This window comes from Struthio camelus, chromosome 5 (assembly GCF_040807025.1).
Source record: "Struthio camelus isolate bStrCam1 chromosome 5, bStrCam1.hap1, whole genome shotgun sequence".
NCBI classification, from domain to species: Eukaryota; Metazoa; Chordata; class Aves; order Struthioniformes; family Struthionidae; genus Struthio; species Struthio camelus.
The window spans coordinates 39,384,247-39,403,395 of record NC_090946.1 but is presented as its reverse complement, the minus strand read 5'-3'; the positions used below and the strand labels follow the sequence as shown (position 1 = coordinate 39,403,395).

At 45.4% G+C, this 19,149-nt stretch overlaps 1 protein-coding gene across 6 annotated transcripts in view; it reads left to right on the top strand.

Moving 5' to 3' along the window:
- The first annotated feature begins 80 nt into the window (after positions 1 to 80).
- The window catches only part of NR1H3 (nuclear receptor subfamily 1 group H member 3), a 30,418-nt gene continuing 11,349 nt past the window's right edge, over positions 81 to 19,149 (top strand). The window contains exons 1-3 of one of the 6 annotated variants that reach the window (XM_068945773.1): positions 3,788 to 4,206; positions 5,417 to 5,521; positions 17,573 to 17,816. In XM_068945773.1, coding sequence (XP_068801874.1) covers positions 17,699 to 17,816 — 118 coding nt within the window. In that variant the 5' untranslated portion in view covers positions 3,788 to 4,206; positions 5,417 to 5,521; positions 17,573 to 17,698. Of the gene's footprint in view, positions 215 to 366; positions 576 to 2,457; positions 2,546 to 3,787; positions 4,207 to 5,403; positions 5,522 to 10,981; positions 11,127 to 17,572; positions 17,817 to 19,149 lie in introns of those variants that run through there. The other 5 variants (XM_068945772.1, XM_009682769.2, XM_068945774.1 and 2 more) reach the window with 5 other exon arrangements.

The window sequence follows — 19,149 nt, the reverse complement described above, 5'->3', positions numbered from 1 at the left end:
CCGCCCCCGGCCTCGTCCGCGCGCGGGCGGAGGGGGGGGAGGGAGCGCTCCGCGCGCACTGCGCACTGCGCACTGCGCACGCGCCTCGCGGCGGGGCCGGGCCGGCGCGGTTCAGGGCGGGCGGAGCCTCGGTGCGGGCCGGGGGGTGCCGGGGACGAACCGGGCTCACCGGGGCGGCGCGAGCAGAGGAGAGAAACTGGCCGTGACTTAAACAGTGTGTGCCCCCTTCCGCTCCCCTCCCCCCCGTAGGGGGTCGTTTCCGGGGGGGGGGAGAGGGGAGGGAGGCCGGTTTTTGGGGTGCGGCCTGAGGTCGGTGCGAGCGCAGGCGGGTAACCGCCGAGGTGGGAGAGCGGGCGGGAAGGCGGCGGCGGAGCCGGGGAGCGGGGCTCTGCTGCCCGTCCTGCCGGGCGCCGGGGAGGCAATGAGCGGCTCGGCCCCTGGGCCGAGGGGGACGCGGCGTGGTGGGGCAGCCCCACTGAGGCCGGCGCGGCGGCGCAGAGAGGAGCTGCTCTAGGGAGGAGCCCGGGAGGCGCAGCTGCCCGGCTGCCTCCCGGCCTGCGTCTGCTGGTGCGCAGGTAAAGCATTGCAAGCAGAGCACGTTTAGTGCCCTCCCTCTGCTTTGCTGTAATAGTCACTAGCCGCGCTGAAAAGCCCGAGCGTGCCCGGCTGAAGGTTGCTCGGATAACCGTAGCTTTTTTCATCTGTTGGCCTGTGCTCAGCAATGCTGCAAATAATCATGTACTTTGAGGATGTAGGTAGTGTTGATGATGTCACTACCAAAACATCTGTGGTTTAGTCAGGATGTAAGCCTTTATTTGCCGTATTTGAGTTACAGTGTGTGATATGTTGCTGCTTTTCTCAAAGAAACCAATGTTATCTTAAATCTGTACTTGAGGCATGTTCTTTTTAACACAGAAAAGGTTTCAAAATATTCTGGCATAATCTCTGTTAGGTAGAGTCTTAGTAACAGTGAAAATGTGTTGGCATGTATAGGCCAGCTGCCCTAGCTTTTCATCCCAGAGTATCAGCTAAGGATGACTGCGTGGCTCTGTGAAAATAGAAGTCTTTTGCTCCTGGTGACTATGTTGACGAAGATCTTGTTACTTGCCAGTTTTGCTCAGACTTATTAGTTCTTTATGAACCTCAAGGAGTTACATGAGCATGTGACAAAATCGAGCTTTTGTTATTAAATACGCATCTGCTGAACTGTTGGCCAAGAGTCTAGGAGGTGCCGTTTAAAGAACGGAGGGAAAAAAGTCACAGGTGGTTAAATTCATCTTGTGATGTTTAGTGCTAGTGCAGAGAGACGTGCAATGACATGAGAGCCTCAGCCTTCATTTTCTTAAAAAGAAGGAAATTTACAGTTCTGGTGGTTGCAAAGACATCTTGGAAACATGAAGCCTAATGGCTCAAAAATCAGGAAGCTTCTTTGTCCATATGTGTTTATTTGCTTAAAACCTTATGTGGATTGCAGCATTAGGAAGCTAAGTCTCTAACATTTTATAGAGTGCTCAATCATTTATGAAATAGAGGGATTATAGCAATGAAGACTTGATGTAACATAAAAAGTTTAGCTGGATGGAATAATTTGTTTGATTTGCTTGTGCTTGAATGCTTAATGAATTAAAACTAGTGCTATTTTGGATCTTTTGAAAAGTATTACATTGTATTATTTTTTCCTAATATTAGTATTGCTAGTCCTGATCTGGTACCATCGGGGTACTTGTGAGGTGGAAAGAAAAAGTTATTTGCAGACAACGTGTTGTTGCTGTAAACTTCTGCTTTCTTTTTCTTCTATTAGTTTTGGTTCACTTTTCCGATTTGAGATCACTTGTGGAAAAACAATACTAAATTTACGGTAAAATAACACTTTGAGCACCACTGGGGCACAAACAAGCTTCGGACAAAAGTCCAAATCTGAACTGCATGTAGTAGGTTTTAGTGACCTATAATTTAAAAGAAACTTTTGTTTAAATTTGCTATGACTTGAGAGTATAACTGGTAATTTTCATGTCAGACCAGCTTTCCAAGCTAAAACTGATGCATAAAGAAAAGGATTGGCCATAACCTTAATTATGGGTCATCTCATGCTTCTTTTTAATATGCTAGGGGAACAATTCATCCTTCGTTGTGACGGGACGTGGCCCAGGCTGAGCGTGCACCAGCGGGGGCCTTCCTCGGAGGAGGGGCCGGGGGCGGCCGCGTCTCCTTGCGCTGCCGGGGCAGGGGCGGGAGGCGGCGCCGCCGCCGCTTCCTCCCCTCCGGGCAGGCCGGGGCCGGGGGGCTGCGCGCCGAGGGCTCCCGGGGGGCCGGGCCGGCCGGCGGGAGCCGGGGCGGAGCGAGCGGGCGGCGCCGGCATGTGACTGGGGCCGCTCCGCGCATTACATCACTGCGACTCCGCCGCGCCGCGCCGCCCCGGAGTAAACAGCGCCGCGCCGCACCGCGCCGGGCCGGGCCGCCCCTGCCGCCGGCTCGGGCAGCGCTGCGCGCCGGGGGGCGGCGGCCGCACGTCGCCGGCGCCGCCGAGGAGCTGCGGGCCGCGCTGGTAACTTCTTTCTCTTCGCGCTCTCCCTGTCGGCCGGGCCGGGCCGGGCCGGGCGGCGGGGCCCGGTGGCGGCGGCGGCAGGGCCGGGCCGGGCCGGGCCCGCCGCTTCACGTGGCTGTGATTCACCGCGGCCGGGCGGGCGGGGGAGGAAGCGCTTTTCCTGCCGGTTTTCACCCGCCGCCCTCTGGCCCTGCGCCGGTGGCGGAGCCGCGGCAGCGCACGGCGGGCCGGGCCGGCGGCGGGGCGCCCTGCCCCGGGGTGCACCGAGGGCCGCGCTTGGCCCGTTGCAGGGTGGCCTGGAAGGTGCCGGGTGCGGCCGCGCGCGTTTCTGCCGCAGAGCCCTGCGCGGCCGCCTGCGGTTGCCCTCGCCCCCGTGAGACCCGCCGCTCGTCCTGCCGTGAGCCAGTGGCAATAGGGAGTCTCTCTCTTGCTTTGAAAAAGAAGTTGAGTGCTTGTGGGTTTTGCTGTTTTGGTTTTGTTTTGTTTTCCCCGTAGGCGACAGTAAAGGCCTGCTCTTTCAAGATGATAGGTGTTACACAGTCGTACAGTTGAAAGGGGTCCCTGCGCTAAAGAGATCAGAGAAACGGCAGGTGGATGAACCAAGCAAGTCAAAGCAGGGGTTTAGGAAGGGGATATCAGTTCCTCATGTCTCTTACTGCAAGCTGAAAGAGCCAAGAGCTCTGCTTGCTGTGACCTGAGGTGCTGCTGGGTACAGAACGGAGAGATGTTCTTGGTGTGTAGCAACTTGTTAACTTTCCTCCTTGTCTCCTTCTCTCAGCTCTACCTTTCTCTGTCTCGCTCACCTGTTACATCCTCTCAGCCTAGATGGTGAGCTTTCTGGGGCACAAGCTTATCTGCACTACTGTCAGTTTACCTGGTGTTGTGAAAAGATAACTTTTGCTTACATTGGTGCTGGAAGGTGATGACTTTTCATATTTGACTTACCATTCATTGTGCTAAGGTCCACAGATCTGCTACAACAGGTATTTCATTATGGGCAGAAGCAAACCTGGGATCATGGGCAAGAGAGAAATACTTTGTCCCCTGACATTTCCTCTTTTTTTTTTTTTTCTTTCTTTCTAAGGGCACAGTTTTCCCTCCCCCCCTCCCCAAGCCTTTTTTGAGGGAGTCTCCAGTCCTGAGTCACATTGCTGACTAACTGTTTTGCTCACTAGTGTGTGTCAGACACTTTCTGGCTACGACTGCAGGTTATGATTGTCTGTAGGGACTCTGCTGCTCATTCGGAGGTGTGTGGAGTATCTGATGTTTCGCAGGTGTCAGGGAGAAGTCTATACTTGAAGTAGAAAACAGCTCTTTCCTTTTTCTTCCATCTTTCCTCATGTAGTGATTGGTGAGCTTATGGGCCTATGGAATAAAGGCATCTGAAGACATAAACCCTCTGTTGAAGTAGGAACAGAAAAATTGCCTTCCCTTCCCATGAGGGAAGGAGTTCTGCCTTGAAAATTTCAGTTAAGTTTCACTGAGCCTCAACCCTTGTTTCCTTTGGGTTGTGGAAAGAAGGCATTGGACACAGCACAGATTGTGCCAGTACCAGCTGGAACTAGGCCTTGCTGCCCTTCTGTGCTACGGCACTGATAGCACATCTACCACAAGGCTCCTGCTACTGGAAGACTTGCGGAGCAGACTGTGTGACTTCTGAGGTAATCCATTTTTGAAGTATAGTATTGAGTTCAGTAGTACTTCTTTCCCATATCTGCTTAAACACATGCATCCTTCTTCACAGAAGAAGGCTGTTGGAGAAGAAAAGTAGGGGATAAAACACCACCCCGCCCCACTCCCAGAAAAAGGGCAATAAACCCAAAGCAGTCTCTAGTAAGGCAGAATATGGGATGTTCTGGGACTACTCAGGAGCTCTGTAGCTGCCTGAGGCAACCTACAACTATTTATACTTTGAAACGATGCGAGGAAAAGTACTGTAGCAGGGAACTATATGTATATTCCCTAACCTTTTTAAAAAAAAAAAAAAAAGGGGGAGGCAGGAAACTTTATCACTGAATTGCCACGTCCTGGCTGTGTGCCTTAGGTTACTGCCATTCCAGTTACTGCTGCTGCAGCTCTGTGGGCCTTGTCAGCATGTTCCCCTTACCGGCTGGCTGTGCAGCAAGGAGGCAGATGGTATGCAGATGAACTGGCATGCAGCTGCAGAAGTAAGGAAAGTGAGTTTGCTGTCTTATACTGATATTGTAGGAAGAATCATGTTTCCAGTGCACTAGAATGCATTTGATTGCTATTATCTCTGTTCAGATGACTTTTTAAAGCAAGCTGTTTTCTCTGGGAATAGTCCTCGTAATTGTTAGAGTGCTCGTTCTCTGGTAAACAGAATGAAGTTTTTTTTTTTTTTGGTTATTAAATATTAGATCCAATCTTTAGAAATAGCGATCATCTTGGACCACAAAAGTCATGTCTCTTGTAATTAGATCTGGTCTGTGATTGTATGCCTATCAAGACTAACATTTTTCAAAATTTTTAAATACTGCATTTGAGGTCTTTAACTGTTGCTATTTTTCACAAAGCATCTTCCCATTTGCTCAGGGAAGAATGTAGATTATAATGTGCTTTGTCCTGAACATGTTGAAGAACGATCTTACTTTCTTCTCTGGAAGCAGCTGCTGTGAAAGTCTCTTTGTCACAGGTCTGTAGGTCTTTGCATGTTGATAGGCAAGCTTATCTGATTTTATGTAATTCTTTTTTCCCCTCCAAGTAATAAAGTTCACAGATATGACTATCTTGAAGATAAATGAGTGTTTCAGAATTGAGATGAAACCTGAACATCTAAAGATTATTTTGTTTCCTTGGGAGAAATTGTTCTGCTGGTCTGCAGTAGAATATGTTACTTTGTTTTCCTCGCAGTATAATTTGGAATGCAGCATGACATTCTCTTTGCTGTGGAAATTGTCTCAACTGGAAGGAACTTCATTTTAGGAGGGAATTCATGGGAATGCTTCCTGCTCTCAGGTACAGTTCTGCATGTAGGCTGCAAACAGGTTAAGCTTGGTTATTAGATCATACTTCTGCTAATATGTAAGTATAATATTTGACCTAACGTGTTCATTGTGGTTACTGCAACTAGAAGCTGTATTTGCAGTAAATGTTGATTTGATAGATAGGAATAATATTGTTAAATTAGAAGAGGCCATCCATGTTCTGGCAAATCTTATGAATTTCTCTGTTAAAAGTGGTATGATGGGTTGCTTTCGCACTGCTTTTGCAGTTTTTGTTCTGTGACTTTCTGCTTGGGACAAAACACCTTTTTTTTTTTTTTTTTTTTTCTTCATTTGTGGAGCACAGAAAAATTCCTTTCTTGTGCCCTCACTAACAAGGAGACACCCCTGCAGCCAGTGTAGCTTGCATTTTTAGATCTAGAGATCTCAAAACCAGATTTCCGGTAAGACAAAATTGCTTGCTTTATTGAACGTCACAAAGAAAACCTTAAGGTGATGGGCTTGATTTCCATATCGTTTTATAAAGTGAGTTGAAATGTAAACACTGTCAAGCTTTAAGTGTCTTATTTGGGGAGGGCAAAGGCTAGGCTAACTAAGACAGTGTACAGAGATGGGCAGGGCCAAAACCTTCCTGCCTGTTTAAGGAAGGGGAAAAAAAACTTGTTTTAGTGAGAAGCTGATTGAGAGATGAAGAGAACAGTGTCAGAGAATTAGAAATCTAATTCTCATTTTGAACAGACCATAACTAGTGTATACAGGATTAAGTAGGAGAGCTATCTCATAGGATGAGAGGATTGAAGGGATTTCAAAGCTGTGCCGCAGAGACAAGTTGTGTTATATACATGTAGGAACCTCTCTGGGATGTAAATAAAAGACGTTAGACAAGTAGCAGACTGATTGCTGAAGCAGATGATTGAAAAGAGAGGAGGTGTCTCCCAGCACATGAGGTTTTCTAGTTTTTTTTTAAGGTTTTAAAAAAATAATGGGAAACCTACTTGTAAAACTTCTTGAAAAGATCTGGACATAGAGCTTATGCTCTCTCTGCCTCGAGAAAGAGGGACAGTGTTGATTGGCAGATCCTAGCATGACTATGAAACAAAATTAATTGGTTTAAATCAAGGCTTCCCACTTGCTGATTTAAATCATGATTGAAGTTGGTGATTTAAATAATTCATTTAAGCCTTGTTTTGCATTTGATATTTTCCTGAACACTAGACTTACTCTAATTGGTTAGGTTAATTCATTACTAATTCTTGCTGAACAGGATGATACAGTATATCTACATATGTTTATTTATGCTATTATGTCACAATAAATGTATACATTAGAAAATGGTCATTTATATTTACGAGATGAACAATTTTTTCTTTAGTGCAAAGCTGCATTTAAATAAAAAGGTCAAATTAAAAATATGCAAAAATATCTTTTTATAGTTCAACTGTAATAAAGCACTGGATATGTAAGAAAATATGCATACTGGGGTGTGTGCCATTAAAACCAATTGATTTATTTTAACCAGGCAGTGTTATCTGTACTTAGCAAAATGAACTGGTTGGTTTTGGTCATCATGTCCTTCCAGATCTTTGAAGGAAAATAACTCATCCTCCCTTGTCTTGTTTTCATTCATGGATTGGAAAAGAGAAACAAATCCCCTCCCTAACTTTTAGTCTTTTTTTTTTTCCTCAACTAAACTAAATAAGCAAACCAAACTAAATGATTGAACTGAAGAAACTAGTCTTTCTGCCCTTTTCAGAAAGATGTGATTAATATTTCAATGAATTCTGGTTCCATGAACTTCATGACTTCTTCGAGTTTAGCAGTTACATTCTTTAAACATTCCCAAGCAACCATGTGCTACTTGGATTGTGTTTTGTTTGTTTGTTTAAATTTATTTTCTAAGATAATGACAATTTATGGTAAAGTCTAAAATAATCATTTAATGAGTGTAATTTTGAAGTGTGTAAACCCCTATTTAAATAAAAATTTTTAGAATATAAATAGTCTACTTAAGGTTACTATGAATCGAGGGCAAAGAGGGAGGCTTCTGAAATAGCCTGTTGTATCTGTGTTGCCGGGGACATACATGCAGAAATGTGCCAGCCCCCATAGGAACCCGCCTACTCTGCCAGTGAGTTTCCCTGTTTTACGTAGGCAGGCTGACAGATGTGTACACGCAGTAGCTTCTTGAGCACCTACCAGCAGGAACGCATGCATCAGTGTTTGTGGGCACGTGAAGTTGTACTGGAACAGTCCTGGAGATTTGCTGTTATTGCGCTTGCCTTGACATGCACGTGTGCACACGCATGCACACGCGTTCACACTGTCCTGTGGCTGGCCCTTCTCACCAGCGTGTCTCAGCTTGCATGAGTACTGCCACCGAGGCCGGGCAGGTTGTGTGGCTGTGTGCTTGGAGAGCTTTGTGATTTCAGTCTTCTGCTGATTGACCGCTTCCCACCCTTGGCCATTGTCTGTAGGGGAGGAATAATATTTTGGTCCCTGTGAAAGGGCTGGGAGGAAGTCCAGCAGATAGCTTCTGTCTTTGTAACTGGTGAGGGATGCAGATTTGGGCATCTGCAGGGCCTGGATAGGGAGTCCTAAGGCTGTGATTTAGGAATTGGCCCATTGGCACACTGATGGGCAAAGTTGCACTGCTAGATCTTTAAGGAAGATGCCAGAGTCCCTTCCTCAGCAAAGGAAGAGTGGACTTCTGTTGTGAAGAGTGTTTTAGAATACGAAATACTGATGAGCTTAGATCATATAATGTAGCTCCTGTTATCTAACTGTGTCTGAGAAAAGGAGTTAACTTCCTGGGTTATGTGGGACTGAAGAAAAATTTCTCTTGGGCTCCAGAAACCTGCCAAGTTGCTATTTGTTCTTCTAGAAATAGAACAGGAGTGGAGAAAAGAGAAACGGTTGCTTGAGGAAAACATGAATTGCTCCCCCTATTACCTGCGCTTTGAGGACACTTTCAGACTGCTTCCTGCAGTAGGTTGGGGATGAAGGCTCAGCAGAATACAGTAAGCGACACTGAAGACTTTGTCCTCCCTTGTTTTAGTATCATCTCCAACTGCTACTCCCTGATATTTGCTCTGGGTGGTGCCTTTTGCAGTGTCCCAGAAACAGCAAGCCCTCCCCACCCTTCTCTTGATACAAGGATCAGAACAGGAAATCCAGATACCTGTTGGCTTAACCCCGTTGCCTGCCCACGCAGTCATACACGTGCTAACGTTTTCCAGCACTGATCGTGGGTTTGTAGTGAATTCTGAGAAGTCAGGTGCCAAGCTCTCTAACAGTTTAATGTATTACAGGTCCTACTTGCTTCATACAGACCCTGCCAGAGCATTAATCTTTGCAGAACCACTGACTCCTAATTCTTCCATGGATCATGTGTGAACTCTGCTATAGGTTTCTTTCTCCTTGTGGCAAGATTGCGCAGGGGTTCAGAGGGGACTGGCCTCCTGGCAGTATGTTGCTTATGGCAAACATTGGTAATCTCATAACTGCCGCCTTTGGGGGATTTTTGTTAGAGCTTTTGTGCAGGCTTTCCTAATCTGTTCTCGACTATACTGTTTGGGCCATAAAAAAGCATTTGTCTGTTAACGCCTTGGTCTCTTTGTGCCTTGTGAGGGCATCTGGATGGATGAGAATGAGGTGTCCTGGGTGTTTGGAGATAACCTGTGGGAGTCAGTAGCTCTGCTGGTTCCCCTCTGGTGGGTGTGCCGTGAGTGCAGCCATTTCACTGGCTGGCGTTTGAGCAGCGGACTCTGTCCGGCTCCGGACTGTTTTCCAGCTGAGCATTTGTGGTGATGTCAGGCAGTGTGAGAAGGGAACATGACTTGGCAGGACAAAGTCTGCAGAAAGTTCAGCTCCACATTTGGACCGGGGCCTCAGAGGGAACGAGATCTACACACACACACATTCTGCTACACACTGTCACACGCCCTCTCACATGCTCCCTTCCTGTCACACAGATCCTCTTTCTTTCATTCTCAGACCTTTAACCCTCCCCTCCTAACTTTGATTGTGTGGGTTTACACAAAACAAAAAAATCCCTCCTCCTTATTCTTCTGCTATTGCACCTTGTAAATGTTTAGTTGAAATGACCCTCAGAGCAGAAATGAACAGACCATGCAGGCCAGAATCCAGAATAGTAAAGTCAAAGGCAGGGCAACTTATACCTTGCACAGAGCTCTTAAGAGTCTTTTCTTCTGACCTGTACCCCTAATACTACACTAGTCTTTGTATTTCCTGGCAGTTCTTCTAATCTCTCTTCTTGCTCTCTTGCAATCTTCTTGCTCTTCTAGTTTCGGATAAATAGTTCTACTGCTGCAGGGTGAGAATCCTTGCTTCTCTTCTCCCATTCTTCTAGTAGTATTAGCAAAACCTGCCAAAATAAATTCCAGGTAGTGGATGTGCAGGGAGTAGACTAAAATGTTGAGCTTATTTTCTTTGAAGCAATTTAAAACCCAGTTCCAGCATCTATCTGATTTATTCTTTATATAGGTATTTCTGCAGTACTGTCACTTCTTTGTAACCTCTGTGCTACATCTAGGGATGACATTTCTATGAATGGGAATTGTTACTTTTCCCCTACTGCCCTTAAGGGAATCTTAATGAGTTTCCTGCCTGTTTTGCAATCCAGTACTGAATTTCTCTCTTGCCTGTGAGCAATAGTATTTGTTTTGATTGATGCTTTTAGGTGGGATGGTGCTAGGATACTAAGTGCTATATAGATACATTATAAAAAGGCTGTTTCCCAGAAACAATCCTGTTTCAGTTATGGTGATATGCAGCATGCTGATGAAAGTACTCTTGGGTGGGAGGAAAGGAGGATCAGAAAAACGAACAAACAGCTGTACAGTAGACAGCCCTGTCCTTTCCTTTGTTCTACTCTTTCTTCTTTTGCCTCCTGTTCTTCAAGCTCTTTTATTTCATGGATGCTAGAAGATGGAGAAGACCAGCTCAAAAGAGAAGGTGGGCTTGCTGGTCAGCAGATTATTTCACATTAGAGATTTTTCTAGCTTACTTGAACATTTTTCATATGGGGTGTGTGTGTTTTTGTTTGTTTTGGTCTGATGGTGTGGTTAGGAGCATGGAAGCATTGCACCATTGGCCAACAGAGGTGCCCTACGAAAAAACGAACACAAACCAAAACCACCTTTGCATAGATACAGTTAGACATGCAAATAAAAAAATAAAGAAGTCTTGCTGGTTGATAGCTTCATTTGGGGAAACTGTGAGTGGTACAGGTGAAAGAATGCTGTTGCCATTGTGCAGTGCATTCCTATAGGGAGAGTCTGCTATTATAGCTGATGCTGACAAACATATTCTTATATAGACAAGGCTCCAGACTGGTTCCCCTTCTCTCACCTTCTTCCCATGGAGCTGCGCAGAGCTGCCCTTTGCCTCTCTGCTAGGAGGAAGGAGCAGCTGCTCTGGTCTGTGCGTTTCCTCTTCCTGGGAGGAGCACAGACAGGATTTTTCCTGTTCGAAGCCCCTGTCAAAGCCCCAACTGTGCTTCCTGCAGTCCAAAGGTCGGTGCTGATAGCAGTGTCAAGCTGGCGATGAGCTGGATTCAGAGCTAAACGTTAGGGATTACTGCGGTTCAGCTACAAACGGCAAGTTCTGCTCATGCTCTTCCCGCAGGTGCTGCAGGAGTCGGTGTTGCTCTAAAGTGGTTGGACTCGGGTTGCTCCCCATGTCAGGGCTCTGGCTTCTCAGCTCAGCTTGCTGGACAGAGATGATGAAGGAAGACTTCTTGGGCGGGGGATGCTATTACTGTTACTATAACAGTATATTGCTATAACATCTTCCTTGCTGTATCCCAAAGCATGTCCTAGTTTTTTTCAATTCCTCATGTAGTTATGCTCTAGGTTAGCCAGAGGCTTGAAACCTGAGGTGGCAGTAGAAAGCCAAGGAAGAGTAGAAGGGGCAATAGCCCTGTTACCCAGGCCTGGCTTGTGCTGTCCTCCAAAGTCCAGGGGACCTTGTGTTGATGGCCCTTTGTCAAAGGGACTGATACTTCTATGCAAACAGGAAAAGAGGCAGAGAGAGCCCTGTGCACAGTGTATATGAACTCTAGTAACCTCTTCTCCTTTCTCCTCCTTTCAGTTGCAGGACCAAGGGCATCTGGCAGTCCAGAGAGAGGGAGGAAACAGAAAGAGGCAGCCCGGTTAAGGATCTTATGTGCCCTGAAAGCAGTCACATGCATACTCTTTTCCCCTTGCTCCTTAAATTGCCGTAGCACCCTTTGATCAGGCAGAAACCAAGTGGGTGAAGGCAAAGGCAAAACCTGAGCCTTTGACAGAGAAAGAATGGGAGAGGCAGGTGAGAGAGGAGGGAGAATTTACTGCTGGATGAGGCATGTGAATGGACGAACCAATTTCTTTTTGCAAAACAATTACTACTGAGGTGAGGAGTTCCTTTGCAGAGCTTATAGGTTCTTGGGTGGGATTGGAGTCAGCACGTTCTGTCTTCATCTGATGGGCAATTTGGAAAGGACTGTTTCCAAAACAGATGGATATCCACAGGCTTGTAGGAAGGGAACAAATCCTGTGCTCTGATGATCATAGACAAGGAATGAGTCTGTTTTTCTGATGTGGAGCAAAGCAAATGTCCTTTGGCTGATTCTGCCCTGAGTTGTTATGTTCTGTTTCATGTAATACAGTTGTGCCTTATGACCCTAACTTGCTTTGCTAACTAATCTACAGCAGAGAGAAACTTCTCTTTTGCTTCAATCCTTTATTCCTTCTTGCCTGGGGCAGAGTGGAACTGACTCGGAATTTCTGTTGTTGTCGTTGCTCATTTATAACAGCATATTCTCCATGTGTCAAGAGCATCTCAGTCATGTCAACTTCAGATTCATAAATGTGTGCTGACCTCTTTGCACCGTTGGTGTAGTGTAAGTCTGGTTTTGGAAGGAAAATTACAGAGGCCACTCCTCGCTCTCCCAGAGCTCACCATTAGGGTGTTTTTCTGTGATGGCCTGACTTTCCCCTCCTCAGTTTCTTTCTTTCTCTTAGTTTTACTGTCTTTCAGAATAACACCTTCCCCCTCTTTGTACATCATTGTTATGCCTCCCTGCTTCTCTTCCCTGTACTCTCACAACCAAGTCATATGCACTTGTTTATTTTAATCTGTTCAACTGGTCACTTTTGCTGCTGTTCTCTGACCGCTGCCATGGCATCCATACCTGAGCCGGGTAGGAGATGTCACACTGTATGTTGGGGCCAAGCTGAAGTCAAAGGTGGAGGCACAGCTCAAAGGAAATCTTCACAAGGAAAGTTGAGTGCTGCAGTGAGAACCGAGGCAAGCCCAGGGAGGCAGCAGTCCAAAGGAAGAGGCGAAAGCATGGGCAAAGGCCATGCCAAAGCCCTGTAATAAGGGAGATGGCCAGCAGCAGGAGTAAGGGCCAGGGTAGGGGGAGGGTAGCTCTGAAACTCGCAGCTAGAGAGGCAGAGGTGGGAATAAGAACCTTAACTTGGAGGCAAGAGACCAAAATGCAGCTGCCTATCCCTGAGGAGCAGGCTGCAGAGCCAGAAGTGACTGGTAGGACTCTTCTGCATAGCTGGTGGAGGTGGCAACAGCTTGTGAGGCTCACAGGCCAACACTGTGTGCTTAGGCAACAGGTTGTGGTCAGTTGAAGCTTAGTTTGGTAGTAGAGAATGAAAGCAATCAGGAGGCTGCAGCTTTTTTTGTCTGCTCGAGATTGATGGTGGTTTGAAAACTCCTTCCACTTTGTGGATGTCTTCATGCTTCTGAGGGATCAAAATGGATTATGGGATTCCAAACAGGATCTCTGCACTTCTGTGTCCAGAGGGATTTGTGGCTGGGAAACAGCTAGTCTCTTTTCCCTGAGAGTTACAGAACAGTTTTTTCCCTTCTTAGTAAACATACAGTCCAAAATTATTGTTTATGCCAGGCTTATACACTGCCTTGCACACCTTGCATTTTTATGTTTTTATGTTTTGTCCCTCCCATTGACAGTCTGGAGTTGATTATTTTTCCTCGTAAGTTTTAACTGTTTTCACATGCAGTCTCACTTTATTTTCTAAGTGACGTATTTACCTAGGCTTATTTTCCTGCCCTGAAAGATACAAGTGGCTTTTTTTGACCTTAGCCTAATTTAAACCTGTCATTTACATACTTTTACCCTCTAACACTAGCATCTTCAGCGTTTCAGGAGAAATGTGATGATGCAGAGAGCAAGAGGAAGGAATGAACCAAAATGAGCTGGGACTAGCCTTTTGTTCCTCTGAGACAAGTCTAACATAGTAGTGCTGAGTTCTTTGGGAAAGTTTGTGAAAGTACTCTAATTGCTATGCCACAGAAGGTGTAGGGAAGAGCACTAGGTCACAAAATACCAGTCAGTCCTTACGAAAGAATTGGAACGGTGCTGTATCCTAAGAGTGCTTTATTCTATGCTAGTGCCATAGGGTCCTGTGGAATGTCAGTCCTTCGACCCAATTTTTTTTCTCAGCCGTTTAGGTCTGCGGCCAGCTTTTTTTTTTACCTGAAGCAGCATCACCTGTGTGCACTTTGTGCATTTAGATTGGTGGAGACCCTCATACAATTTTGACCTCAGCTTTCAGAGGTAGGTTCAGATTGGATGCTGGTGTGTGTATTGCATGTCAGAGCATATCTAGATGCCATAATGCAAAATTATTTCCCTGCTTTAAGTACCTCTGAAAGACAGTCTTTCCTGTCAGATGCATTTGTTCATTGACAGTGAGTTTGTTAGGCCCATACACAAAGGCACAGTCCCATTGACGCAGATGTTGACACATGAGCACAGTCATATTAACGCATGTACACACATGCAAGGTCTCTTCTGATGCAGGCATGCTGCAAAGTGCTTCAGCTGGGGCTGGAATAGGACTCTGAACTGAGGGTACAGGATGAAACAAGGCCATTGCTGGAGGAGGTTGTGAAGGTTTCTGGGCAGCTAGCATGAGCTGCAAGAGCTAAGGCTGCCACCTCTAGTCTCTGTTACAGTATTTTCTGTTTTAAGAGAGCCGATCTTGAGACCATCGGTCTCTAGGTTGTTCAGTTTCAGAAAAGGAAGAGGGGGAAGAAAAGGAGTGGGAAGAAGCTTGTGGCAGCACTTTTCAGAAGTGCTCAGTGTCTCATTTGAAATGTGAGTGACAGAGGCTGACAGAGAACTGCTTCCCTCAGCCTTTCATCTATACTTGCTTCCTCATTACAGTCTATCTACTCGCCAGGTTCCTCTGTTTTAGATGCTGCATTCGAGAGAAGAGATTACCCCATGTTTTGTCATTTGGCCAGCCCTGGTTTCTAAAACTTACAGTGAAAGTTGAGACAGACAGTGGAGGCAGCACAGCAGATTGTATCAAAAAGACAGCATTCCTTCTTGCAGGTACAGCTTGCATCGCCCTTCTCCATCTTCAATTGAAAAGGTGATGCAAACAGGGACATGTAAACCTCTAACATGATTATTAATACAAAACTCAGTATTTTTGTCCGCTCAAGGTCATCTCTCCTAAATTTCTATGCAAACGGAGCCCATGTCTAGTCATACAGCCTCTCATCTGTGTGTCTCTGGGGAAAATGCTAGTTCAGTTTTCTCACTTAGCGCTAGACTGCTGCTGTTTACAGTTAGGTCAGTTGTCTACAACCTGAAACTGTTAGCGGATCTACAGATCCGCTAACTAAACTAAGAAGTGCTGTGTCTTGGGAAAGGCCTCGAGTCTTCTCTGCTCTGAGCTGGCCCTTTCTGTTTTGGGAAGGTTGGAGGCTAGTGCATGAAGTATGAACACATGGATGGTTTCACAGCACGAGGATAGTGGCTGATACGCCTTACTCTTTGCCATGTCCTCAGTGCGTGCACACGTTTATACTCCCCCCTCTACTGGTAACTGCAGACAAGTCAGACATAGCCAGGAAGTCTGTAGTCTCTTCCTTAGAAACTCCCCTTTGGGGTCCAGATGTCCTTCTGACAGCAGGTTTCACTCTTGCAATGTCAGTTGTGGTTGTGTGTGGATGACAGTTTTGAAATCCCGTCAGCCTGTACCTTCCTCTTAACTTTCTGGAATACATCGCAGCTCGTGGCTGGGCTGAGACGAGATTGGGTCACTGACCGACCTGGAGGCAGCAGGGCCTGAGCGCACCATCGTTCAGTCCCTCAGTTGAAGGTTCAAACTTGTCCTTTGAAGAAGCACTGCAGTGCTGCTGGTAGTGTTTCATTCTTCGCAGTAATTAATGTTTGAATGAATCTTTTGCATGGTTTAAAGGAATGTGGAGATGCACTCAGTACACGCAGCTTTGTGTTTCGTGCTCAAACGTGCCCAGAGACATCTGATATCTGCATCAGTGAGGGGCCTACGTGGGATTAAGAAAAAACAGCAGGTTTAAGTTTGTTTCATTCATCTCTAGCTGACGCTCTATACCTCTCCGTAAGGTCTTCAATTGCTGCAGGATTTACTATGAGGAATTTTTTTTTTTTTATGTTGGTTGTGATAGCCACGCTATTCCTTTGAGAGCTGGAGTCTCTTTGAATTTGTTGCAATTCAGATCTGTTAGGTTGCAGTCTTTCACATTAGGTTTTCTTACTTTCTGCCAGTTTGATTTCACGTTTGTTGCTGTTGTGTTTATCCTGGACAGTCTGTTTCTTCAGTGACTATAGGCACCAAAGGAAAGGGAGCTCTGAATTCCTCACACTGTCCATGTTCCAGTCTGAGTCTGTGTTTACCGAGGTCATGTGAATTAGTATGCCCTATGATTTTAACACCTGCATCTATTACCTGCCACAGTATAACGGGATATGGCAGGAGCCCAGCAGGCTTGACAGTATGACTGTATTTGTACTTGATGACTGTTGCCCTCGGAGTTCTATGAGGGGATGGCCTGTAGAAGTATTGCTTTTTCCTTTGCCTTTGGCATTTTAAGACAAGTTACAGTCTAGTCCAGGTGCCCCGAAAGGAAGAAGGGGCTTGGGGCTGTGGTCCTCTGCCTCTTGCCAGTCAGCGCTGTGGAGTGTGATGCACACCCCTGGGCACCTGATGCTTTTATAGCTGGGCTGCTGCACAGCCTTTTGTCCCCCTCTCTCTTTCAGAGAGTGGCAGGCTTCCAGTCCTGAGCTCAACCGGTCAAGTTAAACTGGTACAGGCCTTTAACAGAGATGCTTTTTAAATCAGTTAATCCCTTTAGCTTGCATTGGTAAATCACTGAATTAAGATCAACTGATTTAAATGCATGTCCAATCAGATTAGGTGCGTTTACATTAGCAGTTTGCGTCAGTTTAACTACAGTCCATACAGACAAACCAGTAAGCATTTTTTTTTGTGCAGGTAGGACTTTTTGGAAAAAGGTGATTGGATTCACTTTCCATATTCAGGTTCTGCAGTGGAGTTAGAGCTGCTACATAATAGAGATGCATTTTAGTATGAGTTTCTGGTCCCAGAGAAGGGGATCCTCAGGTGATTGGTGGTAAATCTATTTTCTGAAGGTGGCATAATGGTCATTGCCTGTAGGTATGATGTTGGCTTTAAATTTCTTGCTATACATCAAGGGAAGATTTGTCATCCTCCTCTTTGATACATCCTTACTCTTTGTCACAGCTTCTGGCAGCTGCCAGTAATGGGGGAATGCCATGTTTTCACTGTATCAAAATTGTCCTTTAAGTTGGTCTGTGGGCTCTGCAGTATATGCCACAAGACCTATCGCAACTGGCAGCAGCAAGCAGTATGTTACTGGAAGCTTCAACAAAGGCTGCTGATTGTGAAGTCTGGAATTTCCCTCTTGCGCACGTGGAGAGGTTAGGGCTGAAGTTCCCCAGTGGGAACTGGTAAGCAGTAATGAAAACTTATCCTGCTGTGATAAATATTCTGGCAATAAAGAGACAATTTTATATCTGGGTGTGCTAATCTTGTACCATAGTTTGTTAAAATATTTTGTTTCCAGTCAATAACTTTGACAAAATAAAGCTAATTGTCCCTCTTTATAAATAAGGAAACAAAATCTTGAGGCTTGCTTGTAATGCGACTTTGGGAGTGAATAGCTTCAGTAGTTGAGATCTTGTCTCATATGCATATGTTTTTTTCCGCAGGTATTTCCTTTTTGACTTTCGGTAGCAGAGAGAAACTAAAGACCTTGAAGACGCCTACAGCCCCTTGCTCATCAGTAACAATGCTCCAGCGATGAGGTTACAGTGAGCCCTTCCTGTGTGGCCTCCATGGGTCCCACTCAACTCACCACACAGGATCATGGGAAGCGGGTGGCAAGTGTGTTTGAGATGGAGGAGGAAGGGCTTTCGCTCTTCCCTGGCTCAGACAACCCTCCTGAGCATGCAGGTATGGAAAAAGTCTTACTAAATCCACACAAGCTAAAGGCATTATGTTTTCTTTCAGCTGCAAACAGAACCGATATTTAGCAGAATTGTAGAGTGAGTTCTGCTACGCTTGAGTCACTCAGGCATAAAAGAAGACAACAGACACCAGAATCATACTTCAAGAGTAGTCTGCCACAAAGAGCTGAGGTTAAAAGAGTATCAGGAAAGAGAATTGAGATTTTTATGGTCATAATTGCAGCTGACACACAGAATCCTGTTGTACACTCAAACTGTAAGAAGACGCAATATATCACCACTGGACAGGTAACAGGAAGAAAAACAAAGCCCAAGTAATGCATCTGGCAGAGTATCAGCAACTTAATGAAGATATTAGAAATAAATTTAGCCAGCTGTTAAACAGTTATACGGTTGCCAGTCCTTGATATCGGAAGAAGAGGTGATCTGAACATTGAACTAGGACCCGTCAATACGGTAGAAATGGAAAGAGTGATTCAAAGGTGAAGAGGTATCAGTTCAGACAAACTCCCAATTAAAGGCCTTAAGGCAGATTTGAGGACAATAAAAGAAGAAAAAATAGTAAATGCCTTATTGAAGGCACAAGGGAAAAAAAGGCCAAAATGTGGGAAAAAAATGGTTGAATAGTGGATCTACTAAAGGTGAAAGACCCTAATGAGATCCAAAGGTATAGAAATGGCACTCAGGCTTGATGCATCTCAAATTATTTCTGTCTTATCTTTGTCTAACCTCAGAAAATGACAGTAACAAGCTATATAACTTGTTTTCCATCTCTGAACCCTAACAATTCAGTTTGCATAAATCAAAGGATAAGCTTCTCTGTCTCCATAAAAACAGTCATGGGAATGCTAATCACGCTTCTTTATAACTTTTTAAGACAGCGTAAAAAATCTGTTTTGCAATGGACAGATCCATTGTGTGGAAGTCATCAAGTTACCCTGCTGTCTTTCAGAAACATGTGAACATCATTTAGGGCTTCTGCAAAGTTATGATGCCAGTTAATACGTATGTAATGGCAAACTAAGTCATTCAAAGTAACTGTAGGTATTGCATAATTTTTTCTTGGTAATAGATTGTGTGAAGAGAAATACGGTAGACCAAGAGAGAGGAATATCAGAGACTTAACCTTTCCTGCTGTCCAATCTGCAGTGAGATGTGCAGGCCAAAGTGAATGACCTCCAGACCTCTGTAAAGTCAATGGGATTGGAAATCAACACCAAGATACTTAAGACTGTGAAAATGAATATGCAGTGAAGAATACTCCTAGTAATTTTTGAGACTGACCTAAACCTTTCTGACTGTTTACCATTTCATGTATG